Genomic DNA, 27159 nt, shown 5'->3' with positions numbered 1-27159 from the left:
CATTATCTGGGATCTAGCTGCACATGTATGGAATAGGAGTTCTAATTTCATGCTGAAAGGCCTTTGCTTCTAGCTGTTTTACCTCTTCAAAATGTAACTATGCCAATGACAAATGCCATGGTACAACACAAAACTAAATATGGCTGAAATGTATGACATTATGACAACTGGAAGATTTATGCACACAAGCATCTGTTTAAAGGGCTATTACCCTATTCCTAAACACTTCAGTGTCCACTTTTGGAAAAACTACACAGGATATTTTCTAAACATTTGTGCCAGGTTACAAATATTTGTGGTTCACCCCAGACAGCAGCTTAGAGAGAATCGGGTACCAATGGCAAAACACTGGACTAGAACGTAAAATATTTTAAAATATTTTCTTGATACATTTTAGCCAATCAGATCCTGGAAGTTTCCATTACTGTATATTTTACCATGAGTTGCTTTTCTTCAAGATTATTTATAGAATGAGTTTTCAAAATCAAGAATTACCTAAGGACAGTTACAAAGGAGTTACAAAAAATAGGGGATTAAAATGGGTTGAATCTTTCAGTCTCTTTGTGGTACTTAGGCTGCCACTCATTTTTATTTGTCAGAGCTAGCACACCTCTCATATGTCCCTCTTTCCAAAGGATGGTCCTCATCATAGACCCCCTTCTAGCCCTGAACCCCACACAGATCTGGAACTACCTGGGATTACACCCTATTGGTAGCAGATATACTAAAATATAGAAACTGAAATGATGAGGAGGCATGAATCCACATTGCATCAGGCTCCCTGAGCTACTATTTTTTTCACGTCCTGAATTTTGGGTGTTTGTCCCACATCTAGGATTTCTCAGATCAAATGGTCTTGTCAGGGATGTTAGTCTAATCTTTCCTTAGAAAGCGCCAATGACAGGGATTCTACAATCTCCTTAGGATAACCTGTTCTAGTGCTTAACTATTCTTATAGTTACAAAGTTTTCCCTAATATCTAACCTAAATCTCCCACACTGCAAACTAAGCTGATTACTTCTTGTTCTATCCTTGGTGGACATGGAGAACAATTTACCACTGTCCTCTTTATAACTGCCCTTAACAAGTTTGACAACTCTTCTCAGCTTCTCTTCTCTAGAGTAAACATGCACAAATCTTTCACCCTTTCTTCACAGGGCATGTTTTCTAAACCTCTAATTTTTACTACTCTCCTCTGGAGTCTCTCCAATTTGTTCTCATCCTTCTTAAAGTGTGTGCCCAAAACTGGACATAGCTTAGTGACGATGACTGCTAATTATAGACAGAAAGTCCTTTCTCCAGATAGTACTGATGTCAGTAAATCACGTTGGATATCATTTCTCTCTGACAGGACTAGGTGCAGACAAGTACCTTTCAGAGTTTGGCTCAGTCTGTGCACACGAATGGAAAAATATGCCCAAGCTGATATACATCTGATCCCCTTACTTTCTCTGGGGATAGTTTTCTGGGAAAATGCATTACATGAAGTCAGCTAGCTCAAAATATCTAGCTCATCTTGACCCAATTCATTAGTCAAAACAAGTCTTTGCTCTAATTTGTCATCATTTTATCACAATTCCTGGATCCAGCAAATTTGTGAATAGACCTAATGACATCAGCTTGAAAACAGATGTGCAGAGTTCCCTATTAATCATTTGGAATGCTGGAGGAAAATCACAGTGAAGCAATCTTCAACATATCAAGAATGCAGAGTGGTACTTGAAAAGGTACAAGTATTTTAAGCCTTACAATAAGTAGTACTTAATTAAGCCCGTCTTCCCTAATTCTGTTAAAATGTTCCATCCCGTTGCTTACGTCTCACCTCCCACCTCAACAATAATCAGTCCCAGCCTCCCTTGGCTATTCATCCAATCTCAGACTCTACCCACATACTGACTCCCAGTATCACTCCATCATCTCTTCCAGTCCTAGTCTCCTTGCCCAGCCAGCCATAGTCTCCTCACACCCAACTCCCAGTTCCAATATCCCTCTTCCAGCCTCCAGTCAAGTCCTCTCTGCCCCCACTACTCCCCAGGCTTCTTCTCCCAATCTACTCCCCCCAGGGGTCTGATTCTTGTCCCCTCTGCATTCAAATCAGGCACCGTCCTCTTTTGCGGTCTAAACCCAGCAACAGAGTCACTGATAGCACAGGAAACAGTCTCCTGCTCTCAGTTCAGTTGCCCAGTCCCTGCATGGCCTGCAGCAGTCCAGAATTGCAATTTCAGGCAAAGCCCTGCTTAGCCCTAGGCTGGAGTCTGCCCATTGTGGACAGAAACTTCGAGGAATTTAGCTGATATAAAATCTTAGTCTCTACTGAGCATGTGCAAACTGCAATTTTTCAAAGTCTGATAAGTTGGTCTGACAACAGCCAATTCCCTGCCAAAAAATTCAGGTCCCTGCTCCAAAGCATGGGCCACTCTAGCTTTCCAAATAAAAGGTCACCAGAATTTTTTAACATGGGCAAAACAGTATATTTGTTATTAGCCTTGTTCTCAAAAAATAGCTGAATCATTCTGGCTGAAATTGAAAAAAAAAAAAAAAGTATTAGCCTAATGCAGACACCCAGCATGGGAAATTTCAGCCCTCTTTCAGTGAGGACATGACTCCTTATTGCTCCAGTCAGATGCCATAATACAGTAAAGCCGAGCTCCATAGCAATGGAATAGTACTTGCAAGTAGAAAGGCCTGTATTTCTTGATTCTGATAAGATTACAATACTACTGCAAAGAAGGTATATGTAGGAATTCAGAAAATAAAGTAAAATAGACTAAAATGTGGTCTAGTGGCTAGGACATGCAAAAAGGTAGTTAGGTATTCTGTGTCCTATAGTGAAGAGTCCATTCCAGACTGAGTTAGCCATACATCGGCTTATACCTTGACCAGACCCCATCATAGGATCATCTGTATCTTCCCTTTGTGTCTTGTATAGTGTCACTCATGCAGTCAGTGATTAACAAATAAATAGTAACTTAACTTCATGGTGAGTGTAGGGCAATTGGAACCCCCCGGGATCAGGCCCTAAATTTGCTTATCTTCAAAGTTAGCATGGCAGCCTGTCTAGTGTAACAGAGTATACAACTTTTTTCATTCAAGCTCTTCTAATGTATTATAATTCCTCCAACACATGCAGATTATTGTGGACACCTCCAGCGAATCAGTGCTACCAGTTCAATATGGAATGCTATGCTACAAAAACTACAGTCTTCCAACTATTTGGAAATTTAGGCTTGCAACTCATCATTGTTCACAGGAGTTACCTTTTCAGCTATTTACACACAGTGTTAGGAATACAACCGCACTATGAACAGTAACAGGAGTGTAAGCCTAGTTTTCTATAAACTCCATTGGAAATTTATTCCTAAAATCCCATCTAAACTGGCTTTTCACACACGATGAAAAAAATAAAAGTACAATTTAAACATAGCTGCAGCCAAACATGGTTCAACCAACCAACCAGTGTGGAAAGGACCAACCCACATACTAGCATGGATAGGAGCCTCTTAAATTTACTGTCCGGTCAGCCCCGCTTTTTTGACTTCTGCAAAAGATAACTCTGACAAGTGCAACGTTCATTGCCATTTGACTTAGATCTCATATGGATTTTCATCATCCTTGCAAAGTGAAGCGTATTACTGTTGGGTGAGCCTTTTAGACAGAGCATTAACCCTTTCACAACTCCGCTAGTGAATGATCATCTGAGCAACATGTCTTCAGGTACTAGAGACAGCAATGAGCTCTTTCAATATTTCAGTGAATTCTTGTACACAAATTATTTTAGAAGTCTATGATCTTTCATTTGTGAAATTACAGTGGTTTTCCAAGGATGAATTCATGGACAAACCCATAACTTCCAGAGACATGTCAAAAGCTATTCAAAATTTTCAAGCTTGTAAGGCTCCTGACCAGATGGCTTTCTATTTGCTGTTTTCCCAAACTCTAGTCAATCATTTTCCAGCTATGTTTCTGAAATGACTGGCTTCCTCCCAGATTTATCCCTGATGCTCCAACTACAGTACACATATTGGATATCCTGAGATAGCAAGACACTTACTAATTTAATTAACTAGTACATACTATACTAAAAGCTGTAACAGTTGAGACACAAATAATTAATTAGGCATCTAAAAATATACTGATCCAAACTGGCTTTATTAATAGTAGATTCTCCTGTAACAGTATAAAATGGCTTACTGATCTGATTCATGGTAATCAACAGCACAGCACCCTCTTTTAATTTAATGGGCACTGAAGACAGAAGATGTATTTGATTGCATTGATTAAGTTGAAAACTTTGAAAGCCTCGGTCCTCTATGTTGTAACCAATAACTGATTCTCAAGTTCCACTCAAACACCTCCAGGGCATGCACAGTATCTCAGAATCCAAGGCATGCACATCTCTCAGAAACAGAAGGGCAAAAACATCTATCTAATGCTCAATTGTGACCAATTCAAGGGAGTCTCTGTGCATGGCATGGTAAAGCTAAAGTGATCAAGGGCCACGTTTTTTCATGGACAGTTCCAGTTTTTCATATGATGTTCTGCTGGTCCAAAAATTTCTTTGGACATAAGCTTACTCATGTTTGTGAAGCTACCCACATATGTAAATGTTTGAAAGATCAGGACCTCATTCTCTGCGCCTCAGTTTCTATTTTAAATTGAGGGTACTTCCTGACCTACATCATAGAGGTGTTGTAAAGATTAGTTAACACCAGTTCATACAGCAATTTGAAAATAGGTGTTCTATGAAGTAAATTATTACTTTTCATATGGTAATTGATGATCCTTCCAGTGGCTCAGAAGAATTTTAAAATTCTTCCAGGAAAGTTTTTTTTTGTTTTTCTTTCTCAGATGTAAATATTTGTTTCCTCTACAGAATCTGCTGGGTCTACATGTGCAAATCACTCATAAGGAAGCATTTCCTACTCTGAATTTCACATCAAAATGGGTCTTCAACCCAAACAAAACTCTCTAAAAAGGAAAAAAAATAATTGTGTCTGGATACTCAACTTAGACCGATCTATTTCAGATAAGGACTAGATGCAAGTGATTTATTTAATGGCAATTTCCATCTGTAATAAATTATTTGATTTTTAATGTCTTTTGTTGCTTTAGAGTGCAACATCCATCCAGATGTATATGCCAGATATGCTCAAGATGGGAACTTTAGCTGTACCAATGTGGCAAATTGGCACACTATGCCATATGTTAGGAGTTTGCCAAAGGATCTCAGATTTCTGTTCCAAGGTACTCAACAAAGATCATTCAATTTTCATATATTCCCTTACTTGCAGTCCTTGATTTACTACTACTATTTTGTGTTGCAAGCTCAAGCCTCAGTCACCTTGTTTGCAGTGCTATTTGTTCTCACAAAACTTATGCCTGTAAAACAAATTATGGGTACACATGAATAGTTCATCCTACAGCTACTTGATTTATATCCAAAGCACAATAATTAGATAGAGGTGTAACAAGATTTGAACACCTCTTTTTGTGGGTTCAAAAATACAGATGTAATTTGTGCCTGCAAAAGAGTGAAAATTTACCCAGAAATACAGTGAAAGCTTTGTTATCTGGCATGTTGGGGGAATGGGAGTTGCCAGTTAGTCAAAAATTCCAGTTAACTAAAGTTATACTTACCAATGGAATACCAATTTCCAAAGAATTAGAATACAATTAAATGAATAACAGGTATTCACCAATCCAGTAGTAGTACTGCACTGCAGAGTGGTTGGTTTCTTGAAGCATTTAGGTGCATACAGGTAAAGTTTTCTATACAACAGGTTATCTTATAACACTACACATCACTATGGCCAGCGCCTGGCATATACCCAGATCACTAAGAATACACTTAACACTAAAACTATACTGAACATAATTTAATCTTTCTTTGATGATTCAGAAGGCACGTCAGAATCTTGCAGTGCCTCAGGGTCATCATTATCAACATCAATTATCATTGTAGATGTAGAAGGTGTAGGAGATTGGGCTGAATCTGTAATGACCCTATGACACATCCTGGAAGCTGCTTTTTTGAATAAATCTCTGATATCAGCTTGCTTACTTGTCTTCTGCCTCTTTTGCATAAAAGTAGAGTGCAGAATGTGCAATTGCATAACCTCCTGTGCAGTATAACATGGCTGCCTTTCTGCAAATTTAACTATTGTATCAAAAGCTGAAGCAGCCTTTCCCCAAGTTATTTTGTCCTCTTCACTAAAATCTTCTTCTTCACTGTCTTTATCAGTGTCCTTTGACTTTTCAGGATTCAAAACATACTCTATTATGTCTGTATCAGTAACAGTATGTGTCACTTCAACCTCCTTGTCCGCTTCAGCCCACTCTTCTATCTCACTTTCAGGAAGTTTGTTGATTGGGTGTGAAGGAGTATCCACTATTTCAAGAATTTGTGCTAATGTATTTTTTCTAACTCTTATTTTAAAGCCTTCAAATTCATCTTCATCAGAAGACACGTTTGCAAACGTAACAGTAGGCCACAATTTTGTCCAAACTCTCCTTAATATTTCACTTTTAACAGAATTCCAGGCACAACCAACATTAAAAATTACATCTTTCATGTTATAACGAGATTGAAAGTCCTGTATAGTGCCTTCATGATTGATCAACTTTCTCAGGAAATCTCTTCTGTAATAACCTTTCATGTTCTGGATCAGAGGTGGGCAAATTACAGCCCGTGGGCCACACCCAGCCCGCGGGACTGTCCTGCCCCACCTGTGAGTTCCCAGCTGGGGAGGCTAGCCCCCGGCCCCTCCCCTGCTGCCTCCCCTCCCTCGCAGCCACACCGTCGCACGGGCAGCGCTCTGGGGGGCAGGGTTGCGCGGCATGGTAAGGGGGCTGAGGGGTTGGATAAGGGGCGGGGGACCCCGGGGGGGGCAGTCAGAAGACAGGGGGCGATTGGATGGGGCAGAGGTTCTGGGGGGTGGGGGGTTGGATAAGCGTGGGAGTCCCGGGGGGGGCCTGTCAGGGGGTGGGTGTGTGGATAGGGGTCAGGGGACAGGAAACAGGGGGGGTTGGATAGGCGTGGGGTCCTGGGGGGGGCCTGTCAAGGGGAGGGGGTGTGAATAGGGGTCAGAGCACTCAGGTTGGATGGGGGTGGGGTCCCAGGGCTGTTTGGGGTGGGGGGTGGTTAGGGGACAAGGAGCAGGGGGTATTGGATGGGTCGGAGGTTCTGAGGGGGGCAGTCAGGGGGCGGGAAGTGGGAGGGGTTGGATAGGGGGTGGGGGCCAGACTGTTTGGGGAGAGACAGCCTTCCCTACCTGACCCTCTACATAGTTTTGTAATCCCAATGTGGCCCTCGGGCCAAAAAGTTTGCCCACCCCTGTTCTGGATGATGCCCTGGTCTATAGGTTGAATCAATGAAGTAACATTGGCAGGCAGGAAGATAGTAAAAATATTACCAGACACTAACTCTGTTTCATGAGGGTGAGCTCTACGATTGTCTAGCAATAGAATAGCTTTGCTATCTTCAGGCAAGCCTATTTTTCTAAAATGTTCTTTCATTGCAGGTACAAAAACATGATGAAACCAATCATAAAAAATTTGTCCATCCATGAATTACCTTGCACTTTGTAAACAGGTAAACATGCAACACCTTTGAAAGCTCTAGGACGATTATATTTTCCAATCACCAGAAGTTTTATTTTATGCGAGCCTTCAGCATTAGCACACAAGAACCATTAGTCTGGCTTTATTCTGCTTAAAACCAGAAGCACTAGATTCACTTGCACCTACTAGGGCAGAATTTGGCCAGCATCGGCAAAATAGGCCAGTTTCATCAGCATTATAAATTTGTTCAAGGGACAGATCATGTTCAGCAATTAAATTTCTAAAAAATTCACAATATTTTTCTGCAGCTTCATGGTCAGCCGATGTTTGTTCACCGGATACATCTATAAAAAGCAACAGAGGTTCCTGTGGCACCTTTAAGACTAACAGAAGTATTGGAGCATAAGCTTTCGTGGGTGAATGCCCACTTCATCAGACGCAAACGTCTCTTGCGTCTGATGAAGTGTGCATTCACCCACGAAAGCTTATGCTCCAATACTTCTGTTAGTCTTAAAGGTGGCACAGGACCCTCTGTTGCTTTTTACAGATTCAGACTAACATGGCTACCCCTCAGTTACCGGATACATCTAGTTTTCTAATGCCATGGCGAAGTTTAAAACACAAAATCCATCCATCAGAAAATGCACATGGCTCAGTCAATTGCATTTGCTTATAAAAATCTTTTGCCTTTTCAATGAGCCTGAGATAGGGGCACCCTCCAATCATTTCAATGAAAACCTTTCATATAAAACACTGTCTAGCTGCTCTAATACGTCGTTGTTCAACAGCTTTATTTTACTCACAACTACCAAAAAATGTGAGCAATTTTCCTTTTTGATCCTTGATGTCATATATCGTGGATGAGCCAACACTGTACTCTTGCATCAAAACATTCCTATTCTTGTCCTTTTTAAGACGTGTACAAATAACTATTTTCTGTTTTAATGTCAACACAACTCAGTTACTCTTCTCTCCTTTGCTTTTTGCTGGTATTCTGGATGCCATAATGATAGGGTGGTGTTGATATTTAACGATAAACACAATACACCAAGTAATAAACCGACCGATCACAATGGCGGATACAAACAGAAAGAACAGTATTTGGCTCGTCTCAGCTAAATCAAGTGTAGTCCGACTGCTCTCGGAAATTCTCAGGTCCTGAATAGCTTCAGCATCAGTCCTGGTTATTAGATTGAAGATTTGTATTGAGATATCAGAAATGCCGGTTTCTAGAGCTTTCCGGATGATAAAGTGCCGGATAACACAGCTTTTATTGCATTATGTTAGGTCCACATGGAGGGATTTAATACAAAGAGAAGACATCTACCTGTGGAATTAATCCTGACACCCGTACAAAGAGTACGTAAATTTTGTGCAGGAGTTAGCTGCATAGCCCAGGGGGATCCAAATCCTCTTCCACAAGCCACAGAGCTTTCTGCAACCACTGCTGCAGTCTCAAGATTATAGCAGCTTCTGCAGCCCCTCTGCTGACGTCAACAGAGTTATGATGGTGTAAAACCTGAATGAAAGGAGTATCATATCTACCATCTTAACACTAACTCTACGGCTATGACCTGATTTTTATTTTCAAACAACGGTAGTATCAAATACAGGACTACTAAAGTTTTCATACTCAGGTATTATATCCACCATTATGTTCCAAGTAAACCACACAGAGGAAAAACACCCTCTTGGTTCCAGCCACTAGTGTACGGTTACCTGAGATAGTCAAAAACAGAGGTGGATTTTGGTTTTGCATTACATCAGTTGTGTGTTTTGCCTTACAAACTCAAAACCTTGAGCCATTTGGATCTCGTTAATCTAAATTCCCCATGAAAATCAGGGAAGGGAATAATGAGTTACAAATAACCAATTCTATTTTGGTTCATCTTTAGTAGATATTGATATTGCTGTTAAAGAATGAAAAAATATAATTAAACAACCCGCTTATTTTTCTCTGAATGAATTTGGTTAATTTAAACCACAATGCACTCAAGCCAATTCAAAAAATGTGACACCCACTGAAACAGTCCATTAACAATGACAAAAGTTATCTGATAAGGCAGTTATACCATTAATATGCATTTGGTTTGTTTTCACAAGGTATTGCAGGTCTTGCTAGAGTGCTTGGTGAACTTCCAGATCTTATTAAATATTTATAATTAATCCTTACATTTCACAATGCTTGTTCTAATTAAAGGGACACTGTCAACTTGAATTTTTTTTTAAATGACTACTTTAAAAACTTCAGTTTTCTGGTAGACTACCATTTAAATAGTAGAGTCTAATATTTTTAATTACTTTAAAAAAATGGTTACAAGACTCTCCGTTCCTCTGTTTATATTTAGAAGGATCTGTGGTGTGATCCTGAGAGCAAAACAACATATGTACTCAGGCTAAACCTCTCACCCCACCCCAACCTTTTCTCTCTCTGCTTCTTGCTGCCCATTCAGTTTCATCTTTGCTTGTTGCTGTTACTGTCAAACTTTCCAGGCCCCGGGGAAGCTTGTCCACCATTGGACACAAGATGTGACAAAGACCAAAAATCATGAACACAAAAATTATTCATGCAAGAATGCAGTGGGACTCTTCCTTTAGAATAAATAGCTCTTTCTATAAGACCAGTTTCTTAATTCTTTATTTTTTAGGTTAATTTTCAACAATAAAACTGAAGGGAACACCACATTTGTGTAGAACTGAGGTAACTTTGGGACTGAAATGAGTAACATCCCTCACATTTTGGAGGTATGTTTACAAGCAAAAACACAGTACAACTGATTCACTGCTCTACAGCCAAAATGCTTCTGAAATAAATGTAGTCAAACTTTACTAATTCTGGGTCACAGAGAACGAAAATGAGGCTTAAAATTGTTGATTGGCTCTAGTTTTCAAGATATGCTATTGGGTCAGTATATACGACCCTTGACTTGGGAATGGTGGAGGATAAGTGAGTTATAAAGGGAAGGGATCTCAATTTAAACCAGAAATGACTAAAATACATCTTTGACTGGATCTATGAATAAATCTATGACTGGGTTTGGACAGTACTTGCTTTTTAGGCAAAACAATGAATGATGCAATCTGAAGCTGGTATTGTGTCATACATGATAGGAATTGCATCATGTTATTCCTAGAAGTCATGGATGATGCAATCATAACGAAGCTTACATCACTCTGCTGAACAAATTGCCCTATATCAGCTCTAGAAATCATACAGTGTCGTGCTCTCTTATTTGTCAGTGTTTGATTTTGCAAAGGGACACATTTCTGTTTAGCCAAAGTGAGCAGAGATGCCTCGTACTTGTGTGAACAGTGCAGATAACTTCTGCTATGTTTGTGGTGAAGTGACTTTTGCATCACAAAAGCGCAGTATAACCACTATGGTTAAGAAAGCCTATCACCTTTATTTTGGCTGCAAAATTGGAGATCAGGACAAGAGGTGGGCCCCACACATATGCTGCAACACTTGTGCAACAAATCTTCGCCAGTGGTTGAACAGGAAAAGGAAATCTATGCCTTTTGCAGTGCCAATGATTTGGAGAGAGCCAACAGATCATACCAGCAATTGTTACTTCTGCATGGTGCCTCCAGTTGGGAAAGGTGTGTCAAAGAAGAAAAAGTGGACTGTGCATTATCCAAACATTCTATCAGCTATACGCCCAGTACCCCACGGAGAAGGACTGCCGGTTCCTGATGCACCAGAATCATTCTCACTTGAGTCAGACGAGGAAGAGGATGAAACTTCTGGTCCTGAACCATCAATGTCACAGGACCCACATTTTCTCCCATCCTCCTCCTCTGAACCACACCTCATAACACAAGGTGAACTGAATGACCTTGTCAGGGATTTGGTACTACCCAAGAGTAAGGCAGAGCTGTTGGGCTCCAGACTACAGCAGTGAAATCTCCTGGCAGGTGATGTTAGGGTTTCCATGTTCCGTGACCGTCAAAAGGATCTTGTCCCATTCTTCTTCATGGAAGGTGATCTTGTAGCCTGCAACAACATCGATGGTGTGATGGCAGCCCTCAACATCGTTCACGATCCAGATGAGTGGAGACTGTTCATTGATTCATCGAAGACGAGTCTTAAAGCTGTTTTACTGCATAATGGCAATGTTTTGCCATCAATTCCAGTTGGTCATGCAGTCCATATGAAGGAAACCTATGACAACATGAAACAACTTTTGAGGTGCATAAACTATGACCAACATCAGTGGCAGCTTTGTGGCGATTTGAAGGTTGTTGCTCTCTTGCTTGGTCAGCAGACTGGATACACAAAGTACTGCTGTTTTCTCTGCGAATGGGATAGTCGTGCAAGAGATTCCCACTACATCAAGAAAGATTGGCCACTCCGACAGTCATTGGAGCCTGGGAGGAAAAGTGTTCAGCATCCACCACTTGTTGAATCAAGGAAGATTTTGTTACCACCCTTACACATCAAGCTGGGTCTGATGAAGAACTTTGTCAAGGCCATTGGCAAAACACAATCAGCTTTCAAGTACCTCCGTGGAAAATTTCCAAGGTTAAGTGAAGCTAAGATAAAGGAAGGTGTCTTTGTTGGTCCTCAGATTCGTGAACTTCTTCGAGATGATGCATTTGACCATGCACTGCGTGGCAAGGAAAAGACGGCATGGAAGGCCTTCCAGTTAGTGGCAATACATTTTCTCGGAAACAACAAGGCAGACAACTACAGGTTGTTGGTGGAAAACCTCCTCAAGGCATACAAAAGCCTTGGTTGCAACATGTCACTAAAGATACATTTTTTGCACTCTCATCTAGATTTTTTTCCACCGAACTGCGGAGCAGTGAGCGACGAGCACGGCGAGCGATTTCACCAGGACATTGCAACAATGGAGAAACGCTATCAGGGCAAATGGAGCCCATCAATGCTTGCAGACTATTGCTGGACAGTGACAAGAGATGCTCCATTTAATGAATACAAGAGACAAGCCAAGAAGCGCCGAGTAGACACTGAATAGGACTAAACTATGTACATAATAGTTTTTTGCCTTTTGTTTCATAATACATTTTATTTATATAACCCTTTTGCTGATTTTTAAAGTGTTACATAAACAGGACAGGTGAAATATTATCATGTAAAGCAACCATAAACACATGAAAAGACCTAGGTTTACAATTTATGATTAAAACTCTACTATCTACACAATATACATAGACATAAAATGTAAAACTTAAATATCTTAGAAACAATAGCCAATCAGTTGTTTTAATTGTCATATTTGAATTCAGCACATCAAAATACATAATAAATAGCACATTTTATCTCTGAAGCAGACGACTTCTCAAAAATTGTAGACCAGTGGGGTGCTGTCAAATGCACAGTGTAAATGAAATGAAAAAGAATTTTAAAAAAATCTAATACCTTCCAATTAAAGTTATTTTAGGGGTTACTTACTAGTATAGTATTTTGGGATTTTTGGAAAGAAATGTGATTTCCAAGCTGACAATGTCCCTGTAATACTATATGTGTGACAATGTACCTGTTTCTGTATTAATCTGAAAAAAACAGGCAAGCCCACACACATCCAGCCCACTATTTTTTCAGAGTTTACAACATCACTATATTAGAATTTAGATGATTTTGATAGCCTACAGCCCTATCTCAAAGAAAGGGCTAATGCAAGTGCTTATCATAGATGAGTGATTTCATCATGTGGCAGAGAGAGGATAAAGTTCTTACCCCTGATTCACAAAGTATGCTGGCAATGTGCTTATTATGATATGAGCTACCCTAAGGCTAGCTTTACGGAAACACAGTGATAAAAAAGGATATAGTGGGTTTCAATTAACACCACTTTAAGTTATTAAAGAAGTTTACAGATATGCTATAACTCAAAAGGAGAAACATTAAGCACACACAGCTATGAGGGGGAAATAACATTTAAAATTTTTGGTGAAGGAAAGAGTTTGGCAGGGTACTCTAGACAGCTTTCTAATTTTGCTTGAGCAATTGATGTTAGAAAGTTGGATGTCTAAATGACTGAGCCATACACAGATTATTTGTGTATGTCAGTGTTGAGCACAAAATGATACAGGGCTATATCCCTTATGCTGCTAAAGATGAGACTGTTCATCCATAAAGCTCCTCACTAAGGAATGTGAGCTGAGAAAACTCTCCCACTTCTTCAACCAAATAGGACCTTTCTCCTACTTAGCCCTCTCCCTCTACAAGGCCAGTAAGACATCCCCCACTGAGCAGCCCAAGAGCCTCACATTATCTGCCTCCTCCCCACAGCCACAAGCCCTCTCCCCGCACACAGAGCTACTGTCAGTTCTCTACTGGTTTCTCCCTGCACCCAGCTCCCAGAGCAGCCCACCTCTCCTGCACGTTCCAGGCTTGAGGGAAAGCTCAGGAACAGATTCCTTCAACCCAACCCAAATCCAACAGAACACGACTACAAGTGTTGGAAGTGGGTCAAATCAAGTATGAAAACAACCTGACACTCTCGGGCTTGGGTCAGATAGTCTCTATTCAACTTCTTCTGCCCATGGGATTGTCACGGCAGTGACTGCTTTTCCCGCTCCTACCAGCCACCACCACCTCACTTAGCAGGGTGTGCTGCAGGGTGAGTTTGCCAACAAGTTGCAGCGCCTCTCATTCTGCAGCACACGCAGCACAATGAAGCAGCCAGCAGCAAGAGTGGGGCACGTGGTTGCCACGTCACCAACCCCATATGGAGGAGACATCCAGAGATGGATTTTGGGCAGGGAGAGCCAGAAGGCCCCGCCAGGCCAAGACCTAAAGACAAGGCGGTGGCAGCAGTGCTGACACAGGTTCATGGGAAACAGTTTGCTCTACAGTGAGCAATGCTGGGCCAGGAGAACCGGGGAGCAGCTGGTGGGCCAGGGAATAATTAGCCCTCAGGGACTCTGCAGAGAAAACAAAATAAAGTCTGAGCCAGCAGCTAGACCCTTGCAACCCAACCCAATACCAACAGGACCCCACTACAGGGGTCAGGTCGGATTGAGTCTAGTCTGAAAACAAGCCAACATGCTTGGGTCAGGTTCAGATTGGCTGTAATCTAGGTGGGTTTGGGCCGGGCTTTAAAATTAGGCCCAAGCAGACTTTTAGTCAGGAACACAGAGAGCCAATAACTCTCAGTGGAGAAGGTGAAGACTTGCAAAGGAGGAGTTTCTAGAAAAGGGAAATCACTGGCTCCCCCAAGAGTCTTGAGCTGCTACATTCCCAACTCCTGGACCAGGCAGGCCTGCCAACAGTCCCAGAGTCCAGAAGGCATAAGGTGACAAAGTAATCTTCACCTCTCTTTCCTCCACCCCCTTCCTGTATCCAGTACGGGAACAGGGGAACTTAGAATCGAGGCCTTTTTTCATGCTAGTTTACTTAATTTACACATCTGCTTCAGCCAAAGCAGAACTGTCTATTGAATATTCAATAAAGTATTTATTATAGTTTGTATATAACAGATGGCTCTGCTTTTGCTGAATCACATATGAAAAAATCCTGTAAGAATGCCAAATGATACACCTTTTTCTTATTCCATCTGCCCAGGCTCCCCCAGAGAAGTCAACTTTACAGTTTCATATAGCTTGCACATGGCTGGAGAAGAAAACAGAAAATATATTGGGGAGGAGGATACAGAATAATGTCCCTTCCAATTTTCCCTAACACTCTCTTATTTTCAAAAAAGGTATTCTTTCTGGGTATTCCAATGCCAAGAACACTGGGAAATTATCAGGGCTTAAGTTTGCCAAATGGCTGCAGTGACATTCACAAAAGCGCTGTTTACTGAGCATTATTATTAATGGTGAGAAGAACACAGTAGAATTGAGGACATTCTTTCTGGAATATATCCAGATCTTAAAAAAAAAAAAAAAAAGAATATAGTGCTTTACTTCTGGTTCCAATGGAAAAATAACAAGTTTATCCTAAATTCCAATTTTTTAAAAAAAATGTGGAAAATATTCAAAAGTGTCAATATTAACCCTGATCTCTTACTAGAACAATAGTCCACTGAAGTTAGAGAGAAAGAGATGCATCAAAAATGTCTAAATGTCATATGTGACTGTAAAAATATGAGCAAATTAACATTTTCAACTAACCTCTAAAAAGGCCAGTGCTTAGATTTCCTTTTTTTTTTAAATGTTAGTATCAGAGCCATTGGGGCAGATTCTGTTCTTCGATTCATTTCAATTATAGTCCTGAGAGCATATCTAAGCACTAAGCCTACACGGGCAAGTATAGTCTCAGCTTCCTTTAACTTTACACATGCTTTCGAAGTATAAATTAACACATGTTCAAAACGTTTCCATTTTAGACTCCACATAGAATCTTCCAGCAATTAATTACAGTAAAGTATTTCATTATAAGATAAAAATCAGAAATTGGCCTCAGAGGAATCCCAAGTATCCATAAATCTTTGATAGATGTTCAAAATCTAAATTTAGATCTGGATCCAAATTTTGCAGCTCACGATATTCTTGCAACAGTCCAAACCAAACCTTTGAACCCAAACACCCCTGAACTTTGAGGATAGAATTTTTCTGTAATCCATACCTGGATCTAAAGCCAAATTTTTCAACTTTTCCCTATCAAAACACGGGATCCAAAAAAGCTCCAAGTTTTCAGGGATTGAAACCCCCCTCCAAATTTTGTGTTTTAGGTCCACGCTTAGATATAATACATGCAGGATGGTAGGACTTACATTATCTCCTTGTGTGTAGCTGTCCTTGGAGCAGAGGCATCTATATGGCTTAGTACTTGTGTCACAATGATCAGCATGGCCATGACAATTACACCTGCAGACAAAAACAGCTATTAAAGAAAATACACAACATGCATTATTTGAGAGACATCTCTCCACTATTTTTACACTGTCATGAAGGTAATTTTCTGCTTTGTTAAGAATAAACCAAGTCCCAAAAAATACTGTTCTTAAGTGTAGTAACCATTAGATGTCTTCTCCATTCAACATTTATAAATGTCAAGTAAATGCAGCTTTCCAGGGGAGTAAATTGACAGGACCGTTTCTAGACCAACTATTAAGTTATCAAGTGTGCATTACGTGCTTTCATTACATACTATGCAGATACAAGGCCTTAATTATTTACTACAGCTAGCACCTATCTTGTCAATATTAACCCTTTGATCTTATAACTTGGTCATAATATCTTAAAGATCTTTCATGTATTGAACTTAAACACACAGGGCCCAATTTTGCCCTCAATTAAAAAAAAATGACTCCCATTGAAGTCAAGTCCTCCTATGAAAGTCAATAAGTAATACACCCAAGTAACTGAGGGCAGAATTGAGCCTGCAGTCTTTTTTTTTTTTGAGGTATGAAATAGCCTCGTAGCTTTGCAGTAGAAAGGACTGTGCATGTATAAAGTCACCGACATAGTAACTGTTTAAGCAAAATAGAAATCACAATACATCTAAATAAACAGTCAAAATTTTACAAATTAAGGAAATTAATTTAATATAAAGGTGAATGTGACCTCTGATAGGGTGTTATCTCCCAAAATGAGATCACATCTTTCAAAATATAAATTCACATATAATACATGTTCACAAAAATCAGCACCATATGCTTCTTTGGAGACTATTTCACTGTTAAATTTGCATATTATTTACAGGGCATAATTAGTCCTTTAACAAGATTGCATACTTAACATACATATTAAAATTGTCAGTCACAGATAATACAATACTTTCAGAACAGCTTCCTTTTTAAAGGAAAAACTGTGGCAAAAACAAAGAATGTAGATCGTTATTAAGACCATTAAATTTGCCATGTCTGGAAATCTGTAATGAAACTTAGAAGACCTACGAAAGCAAAGCATAAGACAGGATTTCAGTTATAAGCCCCTATTTAGAAGAGTTTGTAACTCTAAGAAAAAACCTCTTTTGACATATTTGTGTAATAAAAGTCATTAATTATTTTAAATATGCATTTGGATAAATGTTCAGAAAATATGTTTAATGGCATGTGGGACCTGATCCAATACTATGGGCCAAATACTTTGCACAGTCAAAGTAAAACCATTGACTTCAAGGTGGCTAATGATAGATCACACATCTTCCTCAAATTTTCAATTGTTCAGAAGTTTCTTTAACCAAAAAAAAGACATTCCGATAACTTCTACCTTCCACTGATTGTAATTTCATCAACTCCGTAGTATCTGTGCCTGAAGTTGACCCAAGGCTCAGTTGTATGATACTGGCCAAGAAGATGAATCCTCACTTGTGTGGCTTTTACAAACTCTTGGAGAGATGGAGTATTGTAGAAGTCATTGTAACCAGGCCGACGATTCGGTTCAGGTGTAAGAATACTGAAAGTAATGTTTCCACGGGAGTATGGAGTAAACCTGTTTTAAAAAAAGATGACAAACATATTTTACAGGTTATCTATTCTTCATGTTTTCACAGAGGACATTAATTGAGCACAACTTTATTTATGGTTTCTAATGGACAAATTCCGATGAAAATGGAAACCACACACAGAGCTCAAATAAAAGATATACACAGGCATATGCCATATGTCTGTTTTCCCCAAACTGCCACTTTGTGGTCCAAAATATAAATTTTCATTTTAAATATAAAGCCTCTAGCCCTTATCGGTGCAAAGAAAACCTTGAAAACGAATACAGCAATGTCTTCCCCAGTTTGCAGAGGGCCTGAAACAATGGCTCAAATGTGTAAACTGGTCTTGTTGCTATAAGATGTTAACTCAAATGGTCAGTGGTGATAATTTAAGTGCCCACATTATTAACTATTTCCCAGCTGATCAAGGTATGTAAAAAACAGAGGCACAAATCACACTATGAAGACCTATACAAACTACTGTGACATCTCATTTTGGCATGAGTGGGTGGCACTTGGTAGAGTACTACACAACTTGCTTCCCTCTCCCAAATCAAGAAAAATGCAAGCGCATGGAGTTTAGTGAAACCCAGGAGGGCCCAATGGGAGCCAAGGCCAACGAGCCCAGCTGAATATTTGAGCTTCAACAACGGAGGACATAGCCAAGCAAAGCCCTACACAGCATGCCTAATCAGAGGGTCTTCACAACCTACTATGAGCAGCATATCATTTTGGCTTCTTTAATTGGCAGAGTTTGGCAAGTAGACAGAGCCTATGGAGAAGAACCACTGCTTTTTCCCCTACCCAAATTTGGACTCTCTAAAATCTATGCACCCAAAAGCAGAACTTGGCACTTGATAAATGAAATTCCCATGCATTGTTTTTTCCTCTAGAAAACTGCTGGGCTGTTTGAAACTTAGAAGCTCTTGCTAGGAATTTTTGTAAACAGTTCCCAGTTTAAGCCCCTACCCTGCAATGAAATCCTCTGCTAGTGCAGACCCTTGAGGCTCAGTGGGGGGTCCCCTTGACTTCGCTGAACCCTTACACAAATCAGGGGCCCATGCTACAGCATCAGAACCTCAGTTTTTCAACAGAAAATGGCTGGAGGGCCACAAACTGATCTCCAAGCAACCCATTATCACCCATTTCTTGTAACTGTCTCTATGATTCTTGCTCCCCATCCATTTTTTCTGCCCCTAGCACAGATCCCCTTTTTGTTTGGCCATCAGGGATGAGGCTCCAAATGTGAATAATTGCAAGTTGGTACACATTGCAAATTAATATGTCATCAGAAATAGCACCAAGTGACCAGAGAATGGGTTGGATGATCAATATCCAAAGAAATACTAGAATAGAATATATCTATACAGTTTCACTGAGAAGTTTAGTATTAGAGCTATATGTTATTTTCTCCAAAGGAATCAGTGGGTGTTTTCCTGTCCTTAAAAAGAATACATAACATAGTAACCAATTTTTCTCTTCCACATAATGCCTGCTTGACTATACAGAATATACATTGGTCTTTAGAGGGCTTTTCGGAGGGTTTTTTTTTTTAAATGAAGTGTACTGTACATCAGTCATACACAACATTATGCACTTTTATCATATATGCCATGTAGTTGAAGGGAGAAACAGTACTACATTATAAAACATTTATGGAAGCAGTTCATACATTGGCTTTTTTTTTTTTGAAGATAAGCTCATTATGTTTTAATTGGGCTTGGCAGATTTTTTTATTTTTGTAATTTTACTAGATAATATCAGTTTATTTTAAGCATTTTCTCAATTTTTTATCAGTTTAAATTTTTCAGCTGTCCAAAATTATGGGTTTAAGCATTTACTTTTTTTTGTATCTATTTAAATTTTCACAGTTGTGGGAAATTATAGGGGGGGGGGGGGGGCAGAAAGTTATTTACTGACCGTAGACACGGAGATTGAAAAAGTTAAAGCTTTATAAACCATTAATACCCAAACTGTCAACATCATATGCCAAAATATAGATAAATATAATATATAGTAAATATCCTTAAATCAACTAGTCATAACTGTTTTTGCTATTCATTTGCTAATCCATTGGTAACGAGTCTATTCAAAAAAGTCTAAATCACTGATTTTTACTCTAGTAAGTTCTCAACCCGCATTCTTCTTAGTTTGCCTATCTGTAAATTTCTATGATCATCATTAGAAGTTAGAACTATTCCTTGTCAGTTTGTGTGTGTACACAGTGGGGAAAAAAAAAAAAAAAAAACCTGACATATTCCCAATAAAAATCTAATCCTTCCAACCCTAGTTTTAATGTTAGGCAAGGCATCATTTTACAACTAATTTAGATGATCAAAACTGGTTTCTTTGCTTACTTAATGAATTGGCTTTCTCCATTCCCCTCCCCCACTGAATAGCAACAATGTTCAATAGTCATTGTTAAAAACTGACTTAATTCAAGTGACCACATGCTGCTTCCCCTAGAATCCTGAACTCTTAGAACCAGGGCCGGCTCTGGCTTTTTTGCCGCCCTGCGGGGGGGGGGGGGGGGGGGGGGCGAAGCCTGGGGGGCGGGGGGGGGGGGCGGCGAGCCCCGGCGGGGGCTCCGCTCTCCCGCCGGGGGGAGGGTGGCCGGAGCCCCGGGGCGAGGGTGGCGAGCCCCGGCGGGGGCTCCGCTCTCCCCCCGGCGGCCGGGGGCAGGGCGCCGGGGGGGGAGGGCTGCTCCAGCCCTGCAGCCCGTGGGGCAGCGTGGTGGGTCCAGGCGGAGCGGGCAGGGGCCCAGTGGGCAGCGCGGGGGCGTGGGCCGAATCCCTGCTGCTGCCGGGGAGCCCCGCGCCTCTCCCTCCCGCTTGCGGCTGCGGCTCCTTCCCGGCGGGACGCGCCCCCCGGCCTGCCGCCGGAGGGGAGGGCGGCCGGAGCCCTGGGAGGAGGGCGGCGAGCCCCGGCGGGGGCTCGGCTCCCCCCCCCCCGGCGGCCAGAGCGCCGGGGGCAGGGCGGCGAGCCCCGGCGGGGGCAGGGCGGCGAGCCCCGGCGGGGGCTCGGCTCTCCCCCCGGCGGCCAGAGCGCCGTGGGCAGGGCGGCGAGAGGGCGGCGAGCCCCGGCTGGGGCTCGGCTCTCCCCCCGGCAGCCGGGGGGAGGGCGGCGAGCCCGGCTGTGGCCCCGCTCTCCCCGGCGGCCCGAGCGCCGCGCCGCCCCCCTCCAGGTGCTGCCCCAAGCACCAGCTTGGTTGCCTGGTGCCTGGAGCCGGCCCTGCTTAGAACCCAGAGAAAGATGATCACACTTTAAAAGCCTCGGCGAGGTGGCAAATGTGAAACAGAAAAAGCGTACAGCACCTAGTACTGTATTCCCAGATTGTTTTCCAGCCAAGTACTAACTAGGCCTCACACTGACTAGCATCTGAAATCAGGCAAGAGCTAGTGCGTTATGACAGGTATGGCTATAAGCAGAACCAGTTTACTTTTTAATTTGCACAAGGCAGTCAGTGAAACAGGGGACTGGCAATATGTTTCTGAGAGGGCATCCCCAAACAGAATGTGTTCTTGCCTTTAAAGGCTAAACGCATTAGAAAATGAATTTGTACCCTATTTCTTGAATGGTTTCTCACATCCACTGTAACTCTAAAGAGCTGACTTTGTCCTCACTTTTGCCCTCACTGATTTTTGTCCATCACTACAAAAGCATCTAAGTTCCAACACAAGATCTGACACTCTCAGAAGTCATCTGTGATATTTTTTAGATTAACTGGATGCTCAAAATCAGTTAAACTAGCACCCTTCTCTATCCCTCTTATCAGTGCACCTCAATTTCTTTACTAAGTGATAACAGTCCCATAAAATATGAATTACCAAATTTAAATATTCTCACTCCATTAGAACATGGAAATCAATTGTGTCAGGTGCTTGAATGTTTGAAATCTGATAAAAATGACAGATGACCTTTTGGTGATCTCCAATGGAAAGGTTAAATTTGGGATCTTTTATGTACTCGGCAGCCCATAATAAATGAGCATATCAAATTTCAAGATTCTATCTCAATGGGAACATGGAGATGAATTGTGTCAGACACCTGTTAAAAGCATCTGTATGATATAGATAATATCTATTCATACCTAGGAAGTTGGAGACAGTTGACAGAGTCTGGATTTTCTAGAGAGCCATTGTTATCCATTCCAAAAATACTGCAATTTCTAGCAAAATACTGCCAATCTTCCCAGTTTAAATCATTTTTCTTTTTCCTTTGAATTCTCATTGCTTCCGGCTGTGGACTATAGAACTGAAGGATAATATAGAACACCTACAAATGAACAACAAAATACAGAACTGAAATTAAAATAGCTTGAGCTACAGACCAACATGAATACAAATATTAAATAAATTTCTGTATCCACATGTAGTAATATAAAAAACGTATTTCACATCATTCACCATATATATGCATTTTGAATAAACAACAAATAGATGTCGGACATGAGAAATATCTAAGATATTTCTTCCCTTCTCCCAGACAGGTTTAAGAGTTAAAGTAAACTTTCTTGTTAAACCTGCTCTTTATACTGCTCCTTGGTAGGCAGTGGAATCATTCCATGACCATTATTCTTCATTACTTTTTGAGGTCTATTTGAAATTAGTACCTCATTGTATGGCAAGTCCATGCTCTGTGATATTACCAACATTTTGGCCACAAGAAAAAGGGATACTTATGTATTGCCAAACAGGTGGTGGATAGTTTTCTGGTTTTAAGACCACCCAATTTATCATTTTTCCCTGCCTTTGGCCTGGAACTACTTCAAATATCTGTGACACAGAAGGGAGTTTCCTCCACCACACTGTTGTATGGGCATTTGTGATAAGCACTCCCACATGTATACTCCGAATCAATTGAGTCTTAATATTTCACAGATATTTAAATTGGCTTTTAAATAGAGAACAAGTTCTTACAAACTACGCCAAAATCTATCCTCAGATTCTTCTCTTCTCCAACCCCAAACATGCAAACTCAATTGACAATAAACAAAAAAGCTAACGAGAATAAGTTTTATAAACATTAGACCTTGGGCTTGATTCACCTCTGTGCATATAAGGGGCACAAACTGAAATGCCTGTTCTCATGGAGGCAGTTTCATCAGGGGGTCTATTCATCCCCAGGGCAGGCCAGCCTGTCTCCGTCCCCTCCCACAGCAGTCCATCCACTTTCTGGGCTTCACTAGCCAACTTCAAGTCCCTGATGAAGCAGAGATTTCACATGGTTTTGTACTGATGCACACCTTTGAGTAGACTTTTTTTTACTGCACCTATCTTCCAGTGGCTGAAGGCATGAAATCAGTCCGTTGTGTTTTAATAGAAATTACGGTTAAAAATTACAGCAGTGAAGCAACTTAAAAATGCATGTTTTGTTTATGAACATAGGAGTGGTCATACTGGAGCTGAACATTAGTTCATCTACTCCATTACACTGCCTCTGACACTAGCCAAGATCTGATGTATCAGAGAAAAGCCAGAAACACAATGCACCTGCTCACTTTTTGCAACATTATGGGCAGGAGGAAATTTCTTCCAGGCCACCAAAGTGACCTGTTGATAGCTCAAAGTAAGAGGTTTGAACTTGCTTAAAATTGAAATCTGGTGTACTTTAAGCCTCCTCCTAGCTTTCATTTAATAAACATCAGGGAGCATCAACTACATTCCATTCTCATGCCCCAATGACAAACAAGAAAAAAATAGCCTTCTCATTACCTGATACTGTCCATTTTGTAAATCTATTGTGATAGTAACGCCACGGTCCAGATGTGCAGTGTTAATTAACAGAGATGAAATCCAGGAGGTTCCAATATCATTATCGTTGATATAACACAGGGAATGGGCTTCTGGGTTCAGCCTCAGCACTCTGTCATTAGTTGTGTCATCTGCACCATTAGGGATGCAATATCTCTGCACCAACGGGTGTACCCGGGGGTGACTGCCTGGGCAGCGGCATTCTGACTGGGTGTGCAGGTGAGGAAATTCCCCAGAGAATACCTCCAAAATGTCTCTGTCACAGCATAAAAAAGTAAATAGGTACACGGGTAAAGGGAAAGATGAGTGAAATTATGAGCATCTATGATTGCAGATTAAATTTCAGCCCCAGCCTTAGCCACCACCATCATAAACCACCACACTAAATGTGATTAGAACACCACCATTAATCGTTCTCTTTTATTACATCATGCCTGACTCTGATCACTAATCTGAATACTTTCCTTAAAACACATTATAGCATTGACATCGTGTCTGTAGTAGCTGTATCAATTAATCCACTTGAGTGTTAGTACCTAAATTTTCTGAAAAACATCCAATTATGCAGACAAATTTGCACCCTCAAATAAGGAGTGCAGAAAAAAAGTGTTTATTGAGAATTTTGGCCTCAATATCTTAAGTGTCCACTAACTATGTGTGCCTGTCTTTGGGTACGTCTATACTTACTTCCTGGTCCGGATGTAAGCGATCGATCTTCTGGGATCGATTTATCACGTCTTGTCTAGACGCGATAAATCGATCCCGGATCGATCCCGGAAGTGCTTGCCGTCGACGCCGGTACTCCAGCTCAGCGAGAGGAGTATGCGGCATCGACGGGGGAGCCTGCCTGCAGCGTCTGGACCCGCGGTAAGTTCGAACTAAGGTACTTCGAATTCAGCTACATTATTAACGTAGCTGAATTTGCGTACCTTAGTTCGAAGTGGGGGGTTAGTGTGGACCAGGCCTTTGTGGTTACCCAACTAGACACTGATTTCAAAGGACACTGACCACATACAGTTCCCATTGACTTCTTTGGCAGATGAAATCAGGCCCTAGCTCTCAGGTAGGTTACCCAAAAGCTGAGGCACCCAAAATTAGTGGATACTAAATAAATAAATAAAATAAATTAATGGAGATATCCCATCTCCTAGAACTGGAAGGGACCTTGAAAGGTCATCGAGTCCAGCCCCCTACCTTCACTAGCAGGACCAAGTACTGATTTTGCCCCAGATCCCTAAGTGGCCCCCTCAAGGATTGAACTCACAACCCTGGGTTTAGCAGGCCAATGCTCAAACCACTGAGCTATCCCTCCCCCCCTTATATACTCAGATATTCAAAGATATACTTTTGAATATCTGAGTATATAATCACCTGATATGCCAGCTATCATAGAAGATTAGGATTGGAAGAGACCTCAGGAGGTCATCTAGTCCAACCCCCTGCTCAAGGCAGGACCAACACCAACTAAATCATCCCAGCCAGCGCTTTGTCAAGCCGTGCCTTAAAAACCTCTAAGGATGGAGATTCCACCACTTCCCTAGGTAACCCATTCTGGTGCTTCACCACCCTCCTAGTGAAACAGTGTTTCCTAATATCCAACCTAGACCTCCCCCACTGTAACTTGAGACCATTGCTTCTTGTTCTGTCATCTGCCACCACTGAGAACAGCCGAGCTCCATCCTCTTTGGAACCCCCCTTTAGGTAGTTGAAGGCTGCTATCAAATCCCCCCTCACTCTTCTCTTCTGCAGACTAAATAACCCCAGTTCCCTCAGCATCTCCTCATAAATCATGTGCCCTCCACTGGACTCTCTCCAATTTGTCACATCCTTTCTGTAGTGGGGGGCCCAAAACTGGATGCAATACTCCAGATGTGGCCTCACCAGTGCCGAATAGAGGGGAATAATCACTTCCCTCGATCTGCTGGTAATGCTCCTACTAATGCAGCCCAATATGCCATTATTCTTCTTGGTAACAAGGGCACACTGTTGACTCATATCCAGCTTCTCTTCCACAGTAATCCCCAGGTCCTTTTCTGCAGAACTGTCACTTAGCCAGTCAGTCCCCAGCCTGTAGCAGTGCATGGGATTCTTCCGTCCTAAGTGCAGGACTCTGCACTTGTCCTTGTTGAACCTCATCAGATTTCTTTTGGCCCAATCCTCCAATTTGTCTAGGTCACTCTGGACCCTATCCCTACCTTCCAGTGTATCTACCTCCCTCCCCAGCTTAGTGTCATCTGCAAACTTGCTAAGGGTGCAATCCATCCCATCATCCAGATCATTAATGAAGATGTTGAACAAAACCAGCCCTAGTACTGACCCCTGGGGCACTCCGCTTGATACCAGCTGCCAACTAGACATCGAGCCATTGATCACTACTCATTGAGCCTGATGATCTAGCCAGCTTTCTATCCACCTGATAGTCCATTCATGCAATCCATACTACTTTAACTTACTGGCAAGATTACTGTGGGAGACCGTATCAAAAGCTTTACTAAAGTTAAGGTATATCATGTCCACCACTATCTATCATCTGCATCTGCAGTTAATTCTGGGCACGGTATTTTGGGTTCATTCGTTTGTGGCCACTATACCCACAAAATTGGATGCTGATTTAAGGATTATTTAAAATCAGATAAACAGTTTAGAATATGATATGTTTGGCTGAATTAATCTAATTTTTATTTCATGGGAAACAGCAAGGATTTCCTTGAGAGAATATATAGCCAATGTGATTGTGGCAGTGTAGGGATAGGTCTGTATTGAATTATGAACTCATTTTCTATTATGCCTTGCACCCATGTCTATTCTTGCCTAAGGGCAGCCTATTGTAATGTATTTCCAGATGGCTGACCTTCCAGATAAGATGATTGATACCTCATCGCAGGACAATCACTGAGAGGTCATCCAGATTGCAATCTGGGGCCATCAACTTTGACTGTGCCCCAACTGTTGGCTCAGCGACATGGAGTAATGGACTTTCTACTGAGGGGCCTGCATGGAGGTGGAGCATACATGACTGGAGGGTGGTTGAGAATTTCCCAGTGAAACACATGGCAGAGACAGAGGTCTCCTTCAGAACTGAGTACTGCTCTGGACAAGGAGACAGACCATCCCCACATGCAAGGAGGACTTTCAGGAGAGTGAGAGCAGAAGGGTCTCTGTCTAGCCTGGAATACTAACAAACCTCAGACTCACAAGAAGAGGCGAGATCAAACCAGGGGATTGTGCTCTAAGGATTTTTGTTTTCAAAATTTCTGTAACTCTTGAGGGCTTCAACAGCAAAGTTTCTGTAGTTAAGAATTTTTTTTGCTAAACCTGCATTCCTTGCTTACCTGCCACTTTGTCCCCAAAGGAGTTAAATTAGAAGCCTGGAGTACCCACAGCCCCAGGTGGAGCTCTGGGGTGTGTGTATAAGCAACTGCAGGTGCTTGGAAAGTCTCAGACACTGAGTTCAGGGTCTAGAATGGTTGAGTGGTGCCACATGTCCCAGGAAAGCATCTCAGA

General features: G+C 41.5%; 1 protein-coding gene across 1 annotated transcript in view; it reads right to left on the bottom strand.

The window, feature by feature from the left end:
* Positions 1–27159, bottom strand: part of USH2A (usherin) — a 578278-nt gene that overhangs the window by 510268 nt on the left and 40851 nt on the right. Inside the window, exons 5-8 of the mRNA XM_065401740.1 lie at positions 23617–23911; positions 21993–22177; positions 17686–17907; positions 16245–16338 (exon numbers count right to left, since the gene is read on the bottom strand). Of these exons, the coding sequence (XP_065257812.1) occupies positions 16245–16338; positions 17686–17907; positions 21993–22177; positions 23617–23911 (796 nt within the window). The remainder of the gene's footprint in view (positions 1–16244; positions 16339–17685; positions 17908–21992; positions 22178–23616; positions 23912–27159) is intronic.

Source organism: Emys orbicularis, chromosome 3, assembly GCF_028017835.1.
Source record: "Emys orbicularis isolate rEmyOrb1 chromosome 3, rEmyOrb1.hap1, whole genome shotgun sequence".
NCBI lineage: Eukaryota > Metazoa > Chordata > Testudines > Emydidae > Emys > Emys orbicularis.
This window is presented reverse-complemented; position numbering and strand designations above follow the sequence as displayed.